The sequence below is a fragment of the Phallusia mammillata genome, chromosome 1, assembly GCF_965637545.1.
Source record: "Phallusia mammillata chromosome 1, kaPhaMamm4.hap1.1, whole genome shotgun sequence".
Taxonomy (NCBI): Eukaryota; Metazoa; Chordata; class Ascidiacea; order Phlebobranchia; family Ascidiidae; genus Phallusia; species Phallusia mammillata.
The window spans coordinates 16,980,445-16,996,875 of record NC_137252.1 but is presented as its reverse complement, the minus strand read 5'-3'; the positions used below and the strand labels follow the sequence as shown (position 1 = coordinate 16,996,875).

General features: G+C 35.6%; 1 protein-coding gene and 2 long non-coding RNA genes across 4 annotated transcripts; 2 read left to right on the top strand and 1 right to left on the bottom strand.

Moving 5' to 3' along the window:
* Positions 1 to 717: 717 nt before the first annotated feature.
* Positions 718 to 2,241, bottom strand: LOC145212726 (uncharacterized). Its single transcript, XR_013856775.1, has 2 exons — positions 2,020 to 2,241; positions 718 to 1,887 (listed from the first exon to the last, which is right to left on the bottom strand). It is a non-coding gene; the product is annotated as an uncharacterized LOC145212726 (long non-coding RNA).
* A 2,622-nt stretch (positions 2,242 to 4,863) lies between these two features.
* LOC145212698 (exostosin-2-like) lies at positions 4,864 to 10,404 on the top strand. Of its 2 annotated transcripts, XM_080080921.1 has the most exons (11): positions 4,864 to 5,139; positions 5,378 to 5,545; positions 5,615 to 5,968; positions 6,033 to 6,162; positions 6,576 to 6,818; positions 6,876 to 7,053; positions 7,180 to 7,384; positions 7,479 to 7,575; positions 9,059 to 9,225; positions 9,458 to 9,643; positions 10,173 to 10,404. In XM_080080921.1, exons 1-11 carry the CDS (start codon positions 4,913 to 4,915, stop codon positions 10,309 to 10,311), a joined length of 2,094 nt encoding a protein of 697 aa, XP_079937047.1. In that variant the 5' UTR covers positions 4,864 to 4,912; the 3' UTR covers positions 10,312 to 10,404. The 2 variants fall into 2 exon arrangements, with proteins under 2 accessions (XP_079937047.1, XP_079937056.1); XM_080080930.1 differs by lacking the exon at positions 6,576 to 6,818.
* A 922-nt stretch (positions 10,405 to 11,326) lies between these two features.
* On the top strand, positions 11,327 to 12,617 carry LOC145212733 (uncharacterized). Its single transcript, XR_013856776.1, has 3 exons — positions 11,327 to 12,232; positions 12,320 to 12,361; positions 12,525 to 12,617. It is a non-coding gene; the product is annotated as an uncharacterized LOC145212733 (long non-coding RNA).
* Positions 12,618 to 16,431: the final 3,814 nt, after the last annotated feature.

Below are 16,431 nucleotides of genomic sequence, written 5' to 3'. Positions count from 1 at the left end.
GTTTAGTACTAAAAAATTCCAACATAAAACCAGTGCAATTAAATTCAACACTCTATGCCTTATATCTATAAATGTTTAAGTCAAACTTAACACCGAGGCAACTTAACAAATGCAATCAAATAGGACCAAGTTGCTTGTAACAGATGAAGAAGTGCAGTTGCCAACAACCACTCTTATCCAAAGCACACTATTTCAGGATTGAGTGCTGTATCATTGTAGGACATTTATTGTTGCCGCATGGAAGTATGCTTAAGCCTCAGCATTTTCGACGATGTTTGTGTCATTATTAATTTGATCATGAACATATCATAACATAATAGAACAATCTTCACAAGAGATTGTATATATTTATGTATCAAATCTGAAAAAAAAAGAACCTCTACATTGCCAAAACTATCAAACTTCGGAAAGGATAGACTACAGAAAAAGTCTGGCTGCCCTGACACAAGCATTTCAAAATTTATGTGTAAAGTATAATTGGGGTCTAAGAAAAGTTATTTCAGATTGACACAGTGCATTCCAAAAATGTTTTAATCTGTATGTATTGTCTCAAAAGATTATAAAAAGTATTGTTTTCATATTGGTGATAAAATGTGATTAATGTTTGTTTAATAGAAATGAAATGGTTTTGGATATTTGTGGAAAGAAAAGACAACAAATTAAAATTGACTGCTTGCTTATGGTTAAACACTATGCCTGCCTTTTTTAAAGTCATCATTATGCTTGCCATTTTCCAGTTTATTAATTACACATATACGACCACAAGACTCATGAAGGCAGTGCAATTCAGGAGGCTTATACAGGACACTTTAATGGATACACTGTAGAAAATGAAAACTTTGGTGTACTGGGTAAATTGGTAGTGAACAAAAAGGTTTTTCAGGCCTAATTTTTTTTAATGACAACAAGGTCAAGGCAACCAGTAGTTTTGATACCAATATAAACAACACTAGTTTTTGACAAGGATATTAATGTGAGTTTTCCAACATGTTTATACAATCTATACCAAAATCTAAAATAGAATGATGGTATTTCATTTTGTTATTTCCAACTATTGACCACGAAAGCTTTCGTTTACACATTTTAAATATCTTTTACAGAACCTCAGGATTTGATACATGTGTTTTGCCCCACCATAACTTAAATGTGTGCTTTTTGGAAGGAGGTGCAGAGGCAATTATTGTTCTGTACTTGCCAAAAACAATTTTAGGACAGATTGGAGAGTTCAACAAATCAACTGACGTGGGCCTATATGCTATCAAAAAAACTAAATGCAAAAAATAGCGCCCACAAACACTTCGTTACAAGAAAATAACACAGTATTTGAACTGGGTATTTGTATAATCCAAAGGTTGTTAACAACAAAAGATGTCAACTCATTACAGATTGATAGTACACTGCAAAAAATAATGGCTCACTATTGAGTCATAAGGACCAACCTTTAACTGTACTGACTCATTTTTTGACTGGAAATGAGCCGAAACCATTTTTAATTTTCAGCCAACAAACTTTCAGTGTGAAAGTAGAAACATGGCTCATTACAAGCCGATACTGGATTGATATAAGCCATGTTTAAAAAGATTTTTAAAATGGGCGATTCCAAACCGTTTTTGGCTTGAATTCAGCCATTTTATTTTTTGACTTCATAGCTAGCTAATTTTTTTTGCAGTGTAAGATTATACTGCTGATTACTGTAAACATTTTGGAAGTTTAAGCAGTATGTTGATTTCAGATATTTATGTCATTTAAAAGTAGCTTTAAATATAAAAGACCAGCCCTCATTGTTGCCATTACATACAACTTAAAGCATTGCATTTTAGTAAACATGAACACTTCTATCTTGCTGCTTGCTTTATCCGCGCTGTTGTTTTCACGATGCGATGGTATCTAAAACAAAATTGCATATATTTCTCTGAAAGTAGCCTGCATGTGTGCTGCTGTCCATAATATCAGTAATTTTACAATGAGAAAAATATAATCAGTCTAGTTTATTGCAATACATTATATACTGGTCATTACCTGCACTTTTGTACTGAATGCTTCCATTTTCGCCATATTTTCAAAATAAAATATTATTTTGACTTGAAAAAGCAGTGACGACCTTACAACATCGAAAATGCGCAAAGTAAACCACTACGCAACGGCCTACGTGACGTAACGAAAGTCCGCAAAAATCTGTCCCTCTGATTGGTTAAAAAAGCCCCATATGCGAAATAGATTACATTTTGGAAATATGCGACCCGGTGGAATAGCGAATATTAAGAACGTCTGGTACTGAATGTACCTTCAGTTTTCGAGTGGTGCCTGTTCCGCTGAAGTAATTCCAATTTTCTCCAAATACAATCTTCACTGTTCGTAAAATCGTTGTATGAAGCAACCACCCCAGTACCGTAACGAGATAGCGTGGAATCGTGGATATCCCGGAGTAAAGTATAGAAGTGTGGTAGAGCTACTAACACTGAGCTTCAGCTTTGGCCCGGTCTGAAAACTTCTGGTAGGTGGCGCAACGGAGCATAGGCGTTTATGGTGCTGTTACAGCAGTTTGGGTTTATGGTAAGAATAATTGCTGAGTCAGCACCATGAACGCCTATGCTCTGTTGCGCCACCTACCAGAAGTTCCCAGACCGGGCCAAAGCTGAAGCTCAGTGTTAGTAGTTCTACCTAGAAGTGTGGGTACATTCCATAAATCACCAGACACGCCTCTCAAAAAAATCGACGGAGGGGGACACTGCTGCAGGTACGGAGGACACTACACAGTGCATTAGGGTTAGGCTACATGCCGATTTGCATTACAAGATCGTTACAAACAATAATAACCCGTTTGCAGACGACGCATATGTAAACGGAGTGATGTAAAACATATTTCTTGTGTTTTGTTTCCTTTTAAATTTTGGTTTTTTGCTCGTGTTTTGTTTCCTTTTAAATTTTTATAAACAAGCCATAAGCCAACAGAATTTTCTCACTTGCACTTGGGTCGGCATGGACTTAATTCGGTCGGTATCCTCTCACTTTTTTTGCTTTTTATTCAATGTTTATGATCATGGGCGTCCGCAGGAAAAAATACAGGGGAGGGCAATCGCACACCGTTCGATAAACGGTATTTCAGAACAAAAATCGTCTGACAGTGATACTCATTCTTGCCAATCCCAATGTAGCAAAGTAGTGCAATAAACAGAATATTAACTATGACTGAAGTATGTGTTAGGTTGGCAATTACTTTTTTAACGGAAGTAGAACTTACATACACCAGGGGTCACCAAACTACGGCCCGCGGGCCGGATCCGGCCCACGAGGTCATTTCATCCGGCCCGCGACCACATTTTTTAGGTTGCCAAATTCTATTGATAACTTTGTAACATTGGAAGTTAATCTACTCCTTACAAAAGTTTTTCTGTGGGGATATTCAGAATTAATACTACCGCGTTTCATAGGATTTTAACGCCCAGGGTTGACCCGCCCCCTTCAGCCCCCCTCTGCGGACGCCCATTTTTATGGTTAAGAACGAGAAATTTAGGTCGAGTAAAAGATGTTTTAGCCCAGGGGTGTCAAACTCGCGGCCCACGAAGCCCTCCAATGCGGCCCACGAACACTCAACAACAATTGTAGTATTTTGTCAGATTTTTATCTAATTATAATGATTTTTTCTCACTTTTCAAAGTGAAAGCTATTTTTAAGCAGACATTTGCAGAAATTTAGTTTATAAAAAATAATTAATTCATATGTTAATAATAGAAACGATAGTAATTTGACCGTTCCTTAAACCGTACGGCCACATGCGGCTGCAGAAACGAGTTTGTGCCGCCGTAAACATACGTTCATTAAAATAATGTACTGGCGACCGTGATGTAAAATCCCTTTGGCAAAAATTTTGATCTTCAAACTGATCTAAACCGATTTTGTGTTACTAAATGCAGTATGACTAGCCTACCAGCCACATGCGTTAGAGTCTTAGACTTTTTGTAGGCCTATTGTGTGCAAACAATGCTAAAAACAGGAACCAAAAGCGTGACAATATAGATTACGACGTAATAAACAGTTAAAACTGATCTTCATAGTGAGCAGCTCATCTCTGTATCAAGTTGGAAATTAATCTGGGCTTTGGGGACGTAAATAGATGGTATATATTTATGACATAAACCTATTTCTTTACATCTGTAATTTTAAAACAAAAACCAGCAGGTAGTTGGCACCTGTTGGTGAAATAAGGATCTGCAATGCGAACGGCGTAGCGAAAAGGTTGTGTAAGTGTATAAAACTGAAAAATTACATCGGCATAATTTTCAAACTGCAATGTGGCCCTCGAACCTCACGAGTTTGACACCCCTGTTTAGCCAACATTCTAAACCCATATAGCCCAAAACTGTAATATTTCAAATATTTCCTATAAAGCTTTTGCATGTTAGGGATTTTCCCCAAACATCTTTCTTTTTTACGTCATACCAGGAGTTCTTTTTTTAAGGTTCCATAGCATATAGCCAGTGTGGAACCAAAAACGTAGCCCATTTAAGACTTTTAAGTGAGTGATAGTGGTGTGTTTTTACTAGTTTGCGTTGATGTAAGTTGTCTCAAAATACATTGTTGAATATCTTTGGCTTTCAATGTTTTAACTCTTAATCTATTTTGTCCGTTTTCTGTAATCCATGCTTGTTGTAATCTATACTTTTAATGTATTTAATTTGTTAACCGATCAAACACAATCTTGATATACATTGTTTATGTTGATAAAGCCCTTTCCAGGTGCTATAGATAATTTAATCTCAGTAAATGTATCCAGGGTTTACCATTTTCTGCAATATATAGTTTTTTAGTGTCAATTCAACAGTAAATTGTTAACAGTTCCATCTAAATGGTCTCTTATTAGTTTACAATTGCAATAAAATATCTTTGTTTTTTTAGAGAACTTATTACAGACATGGCTAAATCTGTAGTTGTTCCCGCAATAATTTCTGCCTTAACTTTTGTCATAATACTGTACTTGATGATAAACAATAACAAAACCTTGGAACAAGGCTTAGAAATTTCCTCTTTACATTTGGATTTGGCCAACAATCTTCCAAAAGTTCATGTTGATGTTAGTGAGATTTCTGCTGACAAAACCGATCCTGATTGCAAGATGTACAATTGTTTTGATATATATCGGTTAGTTACTAATACCATGCAAAAAGTGTTCATTAATTTTTCTTTCTAAGTGTTTAATATGAGTGCAGTAAGTTGTCATTAAAACTGCCATTTTAAGCATGTAAACCAGTGTTTTTTCAACCTTTGGAATGCAATGGTAGTTAAGGGTACCATGAGCTACACACTCAGTTAGAGGTTATGAACCAATTGTGTATTGAGTCAAAAAACTTGGTAATTAATACACATTGATACAATTTAGATGTGGCATGAATGAAGATGACTCCAATGACATTAAAGTATATGTATATCCATTAAACCAGTATGTGGATGAAAATGGGGACATCATAAATGGAGTCATTAGTAAAGAATTTTATGAGCTTTACACTTCCATTGTTTCAAGTCGCTTTTATACAAATGATCCCTCCAAGTAAGTATGAGTTTTTATGAATATTGTTTTTTTTTTGTTATGGTAAAAACACATACTTTTTGTTTTAAGGGCATGTCTGTTCATGCCTGGGATTGACTTGCTAAACCAGAATGGATTAGACGTCAGTAAAATTGGAAGGTTGTTGGCATCACTTCCACACTGGAACCATGGAAAAAACCATGTCCTGTTTAATATGTTACCTGGATCAGCACCAGAATTCAGCACATCACTTGATGTTATGCATGGCAAGGCCATTGTTGCTGGAGGTGGTTTTTCTCATTGGACATATCGCACAAAGTTTGACATTAGCATACCTGTCATGGGCTCAAAATTGGAACAAAGTACCAATCCAAAGTTTGGAAGTAACACCTTTCGTCGTTGGTCACTTATTGCTGCACAGTCAAATATTCATGTGGATTTTAGGTTTGAACTTGTCAGACAAAGCAATAAGCACTTGGACATTGTGAAATTTGACATTTTATTTCAGGGTCTTACTGGAAAAGGTTGCATCCGAAAATCAAGAGTTTCTTTTGCTAGAGAAATGCAGAAATATGCCTGATGATATTTCACTTGCATCAGTGCGATGTGAAGGGGACAGCAGAAAGGAGTATCCTGAGGTAAATCAACAGCAGGAATATTATTGTGTTGCAAATGCTTTTAAAAACAATTCTGATGTCAAATCTATGTGTTATTGTATTTTTGTGTGATCCTGTAATCAAGTGTGCACATACAAAGCAATACCATTTTCGCAAGTCACATTTATTACCCAGCCAAACAGGGTACTGTCTATTTGTGCCCAAAACATTTTTCTGTTTAAAATTGTTGCCTTTTTTATTATCATACACTAACCAAAACTTTCAACAGTTCAACAGTGTATGATATTCAATAGGCAATGTATCAGTGATAATGACCATTCTACTACAATTAATAAATACCTTTCCCTGTTCCGGACATGAGGTATTACTATAACAAAAATTATAAGCAATAAGCCTGTCTGATAAAGGGTAAGAGTGTTTGTGTGCTGTTACAGGTATTGAGTCAAGGTGTCTTTTGCCTTGTTTTGCCTACAATTCATCTTGGCCAATGGATCTTGCCCGATGCATTAAGTGCTGGCTGTATTCCTGTAATAGCGTGTGACACATATGTTCTACCCTTTTCTGAAGTACTTGATTGGAGCCAAGCATCTGTCCGTATTCAAGAAAACTCATTGCAAGATGTGATGTTAATATTAAAAAAAATTCCATTTTCAAAAATTCAGAGGATGCAGCAACAGGTTCAGAAAATAAGAATACTTAACTAAATCATTTTATTTAATCTGTTTTCTGGATAGGTTCGCTTTTTCTATGAAAACTATTTCAATTCCATCACTGCACTTACTGTGACCAGTTTGCAAATTATAAGTGACAGAGTTTTCCCACACAATGCAAGAACCTATGAGGATTGGAATAAAGCGGTGACCAATGGTGTACAAACACCTTTATCTCTGCCTTTGGTAACGCCCAAAGAAGGTAAATTTATACGGAGAATCATATATATTAATTTGATGTCTAATTAAAATCTCACATGAGATTGTTTTTGTGGAAAAAAGATTTTTTCTTAAAACTAGTAACCTAATGCTGCTTTCTTTTTTGTAGATGGTTTTACTGCAGTAATTTTGGCGTATGACAGAGTTCAAAGTTTGTTTCAACTGATCACAGCGATTGATAAAGTATCAAGCTTAAGTATGATACTTGTTGTTTGGAATAATCAACAAAAATCCTTTCCTGCAAGAAATGAGTGGCCAATAATCGATCATCAATGGAAAGTGATACAAACAACCAGCAACAAACTGAGTAACAGGTAAATGGTTTGGTTAGTTGATCAAAATGTCCATTACAATGTCACATTTATGTTAAGTTTGTAAAACTATCACCTATTAAAAAATTATGTGCAGGTTTTTTCCATATGAAGAAATCAAAACAGAAGCTGTGTTGGCAATCGATGATGACATAATAATGTTGACGGCCGATGAAATTGAATTTGGGTACCAGGTAATTACTATGGTTTCTGTTTACTGTAATTGTGGGTCCCCTTTCCTGATGGGACACATATTGTTTTTGTCCCTTTTTTTCTGTCTAATGCTGGTTTGTTCCACGCGTTTGTTAAAAAAAAAGTGCTTCAAACTTATTATGGGTCCCCTTCCCTGAAGGGAACACATATTGTTTTTGTCTATATTTGTTTTTTCTTTTTTTCCGTCTAACGCGGATTTGTTCCCATGTTTTGGTCAAGAAAGAATGGTTCAAACTTTTTCAAATTTACACACATAGATATTGGTCTAAAGATGGTCCATGTGAACTTTGACCCCGTTGGATCCCTCGGTTCACCCACAGCCCCCCAAAATGTGAAATTTTTAAAATGGCTATACTTGCTAAAGTACTTCATTTAGGACTGATATGCTTTGTTGTTTGGTGCAATATAAGGTATTTCACAGAATTTTGTGCCTTAAAAAAAGACTTACCCATTTTCACCCCTTAAACCCCAAAATATTCGTTTCTGTCTAACGCTGGTTTGTTAAATGCGTTTGGTCAAGAAAGAGTGCTTTAAATTTATTTCAATTTGCAAAGATGGTAGTTATTGTTCCGAATTTGATCCTCCTGAAGTTTGACCCCAAACGACCCACCGGTTCACCCACAGGCCCCCAAAACAAAAAAATAAAAATGGCTGTACTGACCCTAGTACATAATCTGGGGGTTACATGCTTTGTTGGTTGGTGCAAGTTGGGTTAAGGCTAAAGTTGGTTAAGTTTTTCCTTAAGAATCTAAAAATAACCAGGATGTTCATTTACCGTAAATCCACACAAACGCGCATGTGGGGACCCATTCGTTTTTGCTTGCAAAAACAATCATATGTGTAATGTGTAGATCAAATGATGTGTATAGTAAATTAGTAAATATCTAACAATGATTGTGCCCTATTTTTACTGGTACCAAATCGCACATGCACATGTGTGGGGACCCATTAGATTATGCTTGCAGAAACAATTATGTTATAAAGTGCCAGGAAAAAGATAGGGACCCAAGTAAATGTAGGTGCCAAATATATATCCATTATAAATATAGTAAATGGTATATGTGATATATCGTTAAATATGATGTAGTATATATAAACTGGCAATATATAGGAAAACCACTATTCTAGTTTAAATATTCAAGTTAGTCTGATTATAAAATTTTAAACATTTGGTTCTCGCATTAATTTTATAGTTTTCTGCACAGTTTCTTTTTATGTAGACTTATTTAGTGATGCTGTATCAAACCTGTCAAGTAAAAATTAAATAATATAAATGTTGAAAAAACAAACATACATTTAACAATTTGTTGATCAATAAGCTTTTACTTGTGGACCTATCTGTAATTATCTAATATCCATTTTGCCTGCTCTATATTTTCGACTCATAAAGTATGGTTTTATCCAATGTTTTTCGCCTGTTTCGTTTTAGGTCAGCATTACTGATTAACATGTCTGTTGATTCAGGTTTGGAGAGAATTTCCTGATCGTGTGGTAGGGTTTCCACCTAGGTTGCACATTTGGACTCCTGACAACAAGCTTCGCTATGAATCAGAATGGAAAAACAATATTTCAATTGTTCTAACAGGGGCTGCATTTTACCACAATTACTTTAATTATCTTTATACATACAAGTAAGTACTTACTAACAAGTAGTTTCCATACCATACATTTCCTTTTTTAAGTTTTCAAATTCCTATGAGAGTAACAGAACTGATTACCGCTTCTAAAAGGAATAAACTATAGATCAGTAAATTCTGGCATAGTTAACAAGTACAATAGCCATTATTTCAGAGCTTAACATAAAAATTACTAGGTGTAACTACGTCCCGAACAGCATTTCAGAGTATTTTTTGCATTGTGCAGAATGCCTGGAGACATACATGAATGGGTTGATGAACATATGAACTGTGAGGACATAGCCATGAACTTCATTGTTAGCAACCATACTGGAAAGGCACCGATTAAAGTGACTCCAAGAAAGAAATTCAAATGTACAGATTGTGCCACAGGGGGAAGCCTCTCACTTGATGAGTCTCATATGGTTGAAAGGTAGGGTTTTACAAGAAGTATCTGGATTGGTTCCTGGCAGTGACTATGTAATATCTAAACAGTCATGATGAATGCTGCTACAGTTTGTAAATGTTTTCTTTAACAGTAATACTGCTCTGCTTCCATATCCATTTTTTTCGTTTGGTCTACGTACCTCTAAGTACAAAAAAATCATGTTGTATCCATCATTCATTCCGAATACAAACCTTCGAAACATGTGTAAACAATGTTAGGATTAAAAAAGGCTTAGTCTGTAGAAAATATACTGTTTCGAATGGGTAGATACATTACACTCCTCAACCGCATCAATTAACTTGAAGTATCAAAAAACATGTCCACATTGTGTTGTGGTGTGGGATCTTAATGCCCCACTGTTTTTAAATAATGTATGGATAGCAAGTGTGTAGGGGCGTTTCTGCCTGTGAAAACTATTACATGCTTGGCTGATGTATGACCCAATGTAAAATAATGTACTGTACACTAAACGAATCCATTTGTTTGTTTTTATACCTATTCATTTAAATTGCAGAACTACATGTATGAACCACTTTACTGAAGCATATGGAATGTTACCATTAAAGAGTATCAACTTTCGAGCTGATCCTGTTCTTTATAAAGATGATTTTCCTGAAAAACTTAAAGCTTTCCCGGACATTGGTGCCTTATAACATACGTTGTGCTTTTTTTCCAATCATTCTTTTTTATTTATCAGTATTATTTTTACGTTTGGTACATAAAAATAAAATGCTTTTTTACCCTGATTTGCAACAGGGGTTGTGACTTTTTCGTGACACTTGTCACAGTTTGTGACAGGCGTCAATGACAGGGCTGGGGTGTCACCAAATCAGTGACAGGGCGTCATTAAATCAGTGACAGGGCATTACTAAATCAGTGACAGGGCGATTTTGCTATAGTTAAGTGTGCAAAACGAGCCATGTGTTTGTAATTTTCGTCGTATGTTCCGAATTTAGTGCGAAAGGCAGAAAAAAATTGTCCGTAGTAGTATGATGTTACTTTATGAAGTTTAGTTTATTCGCGCTCTTCTACGGAAGGTAGAGTGAAACACCTTGATTTAAGGGCTACCACTCTAGATATTTTATAGCTAGATCTAGAAAGTTTGGGTTAAGCCTAGATGTAAAATTTAGGATCTAGATGATGGCTATAAATTCTAGATAGTTTTTGTAACGTTTGTAAAGATCATGGGAACAGTACAAGCTCACAAATGTTCCACCCAGACCACATTATAACTGTAACAGAAAAATAGAGTGATGAAAAGGAAGAAGTAAGCTTCTTTAGCATCAAATATAGATCAATTTATATTAAAAACCTTCATATGCGTTGTTGTTTGGCTAATATATTACATTAAATTGGATTCTTTTATGTTTAGTTAGATATATTTTTGGATGTTTTGTTTTTCAATCTAAATGATTCTAGATATATATTTAAAACTGGATTATTTCATTCAAACCAAAGTGGCAGCCCTGCTTGATTTCAATTAGTCAGCCACTACTGCAAACCATACTAAGAAGCAACAGGACTAAATCCATGGATAATTATAAAAAATACTTCCCAAACATAAGCAATTACATCTTAAAATTGTAAAATGTCGTGCAATATTTCGTGCTTATGACTTTAATAAGGCATTTGTTAAATCTTGAAAAATTGCAAGCAGCAAAGGTAAGTGTGTTTTTTACAATTTTTGAACTTTCATTGTCTGCCAGGCAGTCTGACGAGCTCTAACAGGGCGAAAAAGTTCAATCACTTATTTTTAGTCACTTTGTTTATTATTTAAATATGTCTAAGCTCTGTGGTGTGTCACATTGTGATATCTGATTGCCATATTTAATTAACAGTATGAATGTTACTTGCAAAAAAAGAGGAGCTCATCTGAGTTTCCAAACAATACAATACTTTTTACACATGTAGATTGGACCAACACATTTAGCTGTTTGAAAACAGTAGATTGTTCATGTTTTTTGGTTTATTTCTTGGGAGAAAGCCATCAACATTTAAAGATTGGAAACCTATTAACAGTAAACAATATTAAGAAAGTATTAGGCAACTACCAGCACAAAAGAAAGCGATTCAATACTGGTTCTAACAGACTTGGAGGAGTAAAACATTTGTTTTGTTTGGTGTTTTAACTAATTTCTTAGTTATCCTTTTTTTGGGATTCATCTTTGCTTATACACTTTATCCACCTTCCTTTTTATTTCATTTTTGTAACTGACTCCACACAATGTTTAAACTGATCTTATTTAGATCTGATTGATTCAACAACAAGCAACAGAAGTATCTGTAAAATAGTAAAAAAATGACACAGTATTACCATTGTATATTTTTGTTACAAAACATTGGTCAGAAAACAACCAGCCACTCTTGTGATTGTTTTCATTAATTAAAAGTATTTGCTAATCGGTTGTTTGAAGGGTTACAAGAAAAACATAAGAATAATCCTTAAAGGTTGCTGAATTTGTTAAACACAACCTTAAAAAAACGTACCCTAATACCCTAGTATTGTTTTCTAGTTCGAGAAGAGCACTGCTTCATTACAGGAATAAAATTGGTCAAAAAAGTTAGATGAATCCGGTAAGACCATTAAATATTTTTCATTTTTAAGCTTTAAAAGCAATTCTAGTGATGCTGCTAATCATTCATAATATCATTTTATTTTAGACAGTCTTCTTTAGCTATGTAGCCAATGTGATTAGAAAATAGGTAAGTTTTTTTTTGTTTTAGACAGCTTTTTTTGTTCACTTTATACATAATTAATTTTGATATAGTGCACAAAATGTTAAAACAATGGTAAAAGCATAATTTTTTTTTATCACGTGTACATAAAAACTGTGTGCTTATCTACATGTAAAACTTTTGTGAGCAGATTGGATGTGACAGTTGCAGATCATGTCATCACATCAAATGTGTGGGAATCAACACCTCTAAGCTTGGAATAATTCAGTCTTGGCAATGTCCTGTTTGCTCAAAAATTTGTGATATTATGGGTCCCCTAAAGCAGTGCTTTTCAACCGGGTGTATTGTACACCCCAGGGTGTACCATAATTTTTAAAGGGTGTACCACTTTGATGGGGTGTACTGGGGTGTACCAGACAAAAAATATAATATACCTATGACCAGGTATCACAACAGGCAGGTTTCAGTTTTAGAACAGACTGACTGGAATGTACAATACATGGCACAACATGCATCTCAAGTGTTCACAGATTTTAAGTTACAAAACTCTATTTGTGACATCATAATTTAATATTTCACTTGATAATCGTTGTTAATGGTGGTTCTTTCAGATGTAGAAAGTGAATTGTGGATTATGGCTTGTTGATATTGCGCTCATCATCATTTCTGTTAGGACCACAGATTCAGTGTGTTACAGGGTTGAATAATTTTTTTACTGGGGTGTACAAATTTTGTGTAAACGTTAAAAGGGTGTACCGTTTCAAAAAAGGTTGACAAGCACTGCCCTAAAGGATGCACATTTTGATTTTACCCAATTTGTGTTTTTTCCCTGAAGTTTTTTCGCAGCAGATTGTGGATATGGTCATGTAGATAGACATTTGTCTTGACAGCTCCAGTATTTAAGCCACAGGCCACTAAAGTTTAAAAACATTTCTCATAATCCGACGCACCACAAACAACGAGTTTCTGTGATGTTGTAGGGATATAAAGGCAACCAAAAATGTGTTGCAAGTGTTACTTGCATTCATTTGGGCTGGTTATTTTGGCAGTTTTAACAGCCTTAAACAATAACCAATTGGGGTTTAATTTTAAAGGACTGTTGATTGGCTGATTGTGGTTTGTTATTTTATTATTATGCACATAGTAACCCGTTACTAACCTGCTTCCCCCAAAGATGGGTGTTTTTTTACATTTTGATGTGTCAATTGTTGTGTTTTACCCAATGCTCTCACTATTTCCCTTTTCTTTTCTTATTTACTTATAATGCATTGTCACATGAGTATTAATCGATACACTGACAGCTAGAGAATATGGTGCGCTTGCTTAGATTTTTAAGTTCTTTATCACATCTAGTCTTTATGTTAGGCATTCATAAATTTGTTGTTTTTTGTTTAATAATAAAAGTTGTCTGAAATATTTTTTCATGCTTTATGATTACTGAAGAAGTTTTTGTAACAACAATATTGCCCTAACATTTTTAATAAGTTCCTGAATATCATTGTAGTCCTGGGACCGTTGGCGCATTTTCTCTATCTATCTTAATCCTCTGCCAGTCCTATGCAGTTCGTTCTGGGTCTCCCCCGTGTCTTCTCATGACCTTTAACAGTCCTGTGCATGATTCCATATCACATGGCCGAACCGTTGCAACTTTCGTCTCCATGTCACTTCTTCATTGAGACTGCTTCCAGTTGTTCACCTTCCATTGTAATGTCTATGTCGCTCTCTTTATCATTTTGCCTTGACCTTACCATGATCTTGCTTTTTTCACTTCTTATCTCCATTCCATACCTTCTCATTGTATTGTCCAATGTCAGTAAGTTTCTTACCACTCTGTAATGAATTTGTCCTGCCACTGACACTGTTTCCTCAAAATCTTCCATTGGTTCCATCATTATGTGCTCTAATAATATATTGAACAAGATAAGCGACAGCATACACTCTTGACATACTGCAACCAAAGTGCACTTCTGTGGGTTGTCACACATTTCTGGCCGTATTATACAGTGCTTTGATCAGAAAGATCAGGTGGAGCCTGATACCATGTTTCACCTTCATACTCTACAGAGCTTTTCTCCAAACTCTGCTGGTGGTGATGAAGTTCTTGATGTTGGTCCAAATTTTTCACCCAGTATTCAAACTGTTAGGTTGTGCTGGGTCATCCACAGAAACTGGTATGAAGAAAACCTAGTATTCAAACTGAAGAACAAGCTTCTTCATATAGGAAGTTTCTATCATATGTATTCATGATCTCTTGTGTTTTCCAGGGTGCTTTCTGGTTCTATAGCTATTCCCAAAGTTTCCTCTGTGGTCGCATTCATGCGTTTAGAGAACTCAGATGTTAGTTCTGGCAACAATGCTTAAAATCTGCCTTTAATCTTTATTTCAAACCTCTCTCTGCAACCTGGCTCTTTCAGACGACAAAGCAAAAAGACTGTTTTTTCGAAAATTATAAATCAGTGACAAGGCGTCATTTAATCATTGACAGGACGCTAGTGAATCAGTGACAGGGTGTCAAAATCAATGACAGGGCGTCAGTGAATCTGTGACAGGGTGTCAAAATCAGTGACAGGGTGTCAATAAATCTGTGACAGGGTGTCAGTAAATCTGTGACAGGGTGTCAGTAAATCTGTGACAGGGCGTCATTCAATCAGTGACAGGGTGTCAATAAATCTGTGACAGGGTGTCAGTAAATCTGTGACAGGGTGTCAGTGTGTACCTGACACCCTGTCATTGACAGGCGATAGGTGGCAGCCTGTCACTAAATTGTCACAACCCCGTCTCCTGATTTGTTCCTGGTTTCGTTTTCATTTAGGTTTATTGCTACTTTTTGTGTTGATGCCACTGTTGACAGGACTGGACAAAGCGGGATTGTAGTGTTGTAAACGGTGTTTGGAACGTTCGCTAGATTTCGCACAAGGAAGTTTGACAAAGCATCGACTTCCTAAAAACAAATCTATTGGGCCACTCTAAAATACGCAATCTACGCAAGCTATACGCAATCTACTAACAAAAACTAACTAAGATGTTGACGGTTAGTGCTATTAGGGTCAGGGTGACGGTTTGTGATACAATCAACTTTATAATTTAATTTCAGATGCGTTTCAGGTCTAATTTTCTCTACAAGTGTTAACATGCGGTACCATACAGTGTTTAGTACCACTCTCAACACATATGAGAATATTAAGCCCAAACTGGACATCTAAAACTAAATTATAGTGTTAATTTTATTATAAACCCTCACCCAGACCCTAAAAGCCCTAACCGTCAACATTTTTTAAAGGTTGCATACGTTTTATAAGCAGATTGCGTACAGATTGCGTAGATTGCGTAGATTGCGTATTTTAGAGGAGCCCGTTTCCAGGTGGTTACTTTAATCAGGTTTACAGAGATTTGCCCCTCTGCTGCGCTGAGTTCAGTGCGCACACTCTCTCGCCCTCTAGCGACTGTTAAGTCAATGCCGAGCTGAAGCTGATGCAAAACAAAATAATAACACGCAGGTGTCAAACTGTAGTTGACTAGTTGTGTTTTTGTAAGTTGCAGCTTGCAGCGTTGGTTAGAAAAGTCGAAATACGTAAACAATGCTTCCCAAGGAAATATCAATATTTACGTCTAAACCACAAGACTGAAACCATACAATTTTGTAAATTTACCGAATCTATCATAATAAAATACGCAATAAATGCAATGTCCAGGGGTCCAGGTCCAGGCTATGTAACTATGCATATAAGCATATACCACTGATTGTTATGTTTCTGCCTGTAGAAACAAAATATACGCAAATAGTAAGGTTTATTGTGTATTTTAGAGTGGACTGTTCAAAATTGTTGAAATATATAGCGTTTGCAATTTGACGCATTTACATTAGACCCAAAATTTTTTCCACAATACAATAAATTTGTCACCATTATCAATTGGTATTTGTCATTCTGTTAGTTAAGGTGATTGATGTGTTTTGTCTGTGTTATATTTGTTAATTATTATGGTTTATTTAATGGTTTTGTGAAGTCTTGTGTTTTGCTGGGATACTTGTCATAAAACACCATACAATTTTAAGTGCCCTTTGTGACCTTGATGGAGCAGTAACCATACTTCAGCAT

What these genes read in the sequence shown, in the direction of transcription:
- LOC145212698 (XM_080080921.1), top strand. Translation starts at nt 4,913, where the DNA reads ATGGCTAAATCTGTAGTTGTTCCCGCAATAATTTCTGCCTTAACTTTT. An exon ending in GCAGAAAGGAGTATCCTGAG is followed by an intron (nt 6,163 to 6,575) that starts GTAAATCAACAG and finishes GTGCTGTTACAG; the next exon opens with GTATTGAGTCAAGGTGTCTT. An exon ending in AATTATCTTTATACATACAA is followed by an intron (nt 9,226 to 9,457) that starts GTAAGTACTTAC and finishes TGCATTGTGCAG; the next exon opens with AATGCCTGGAGACATACATG.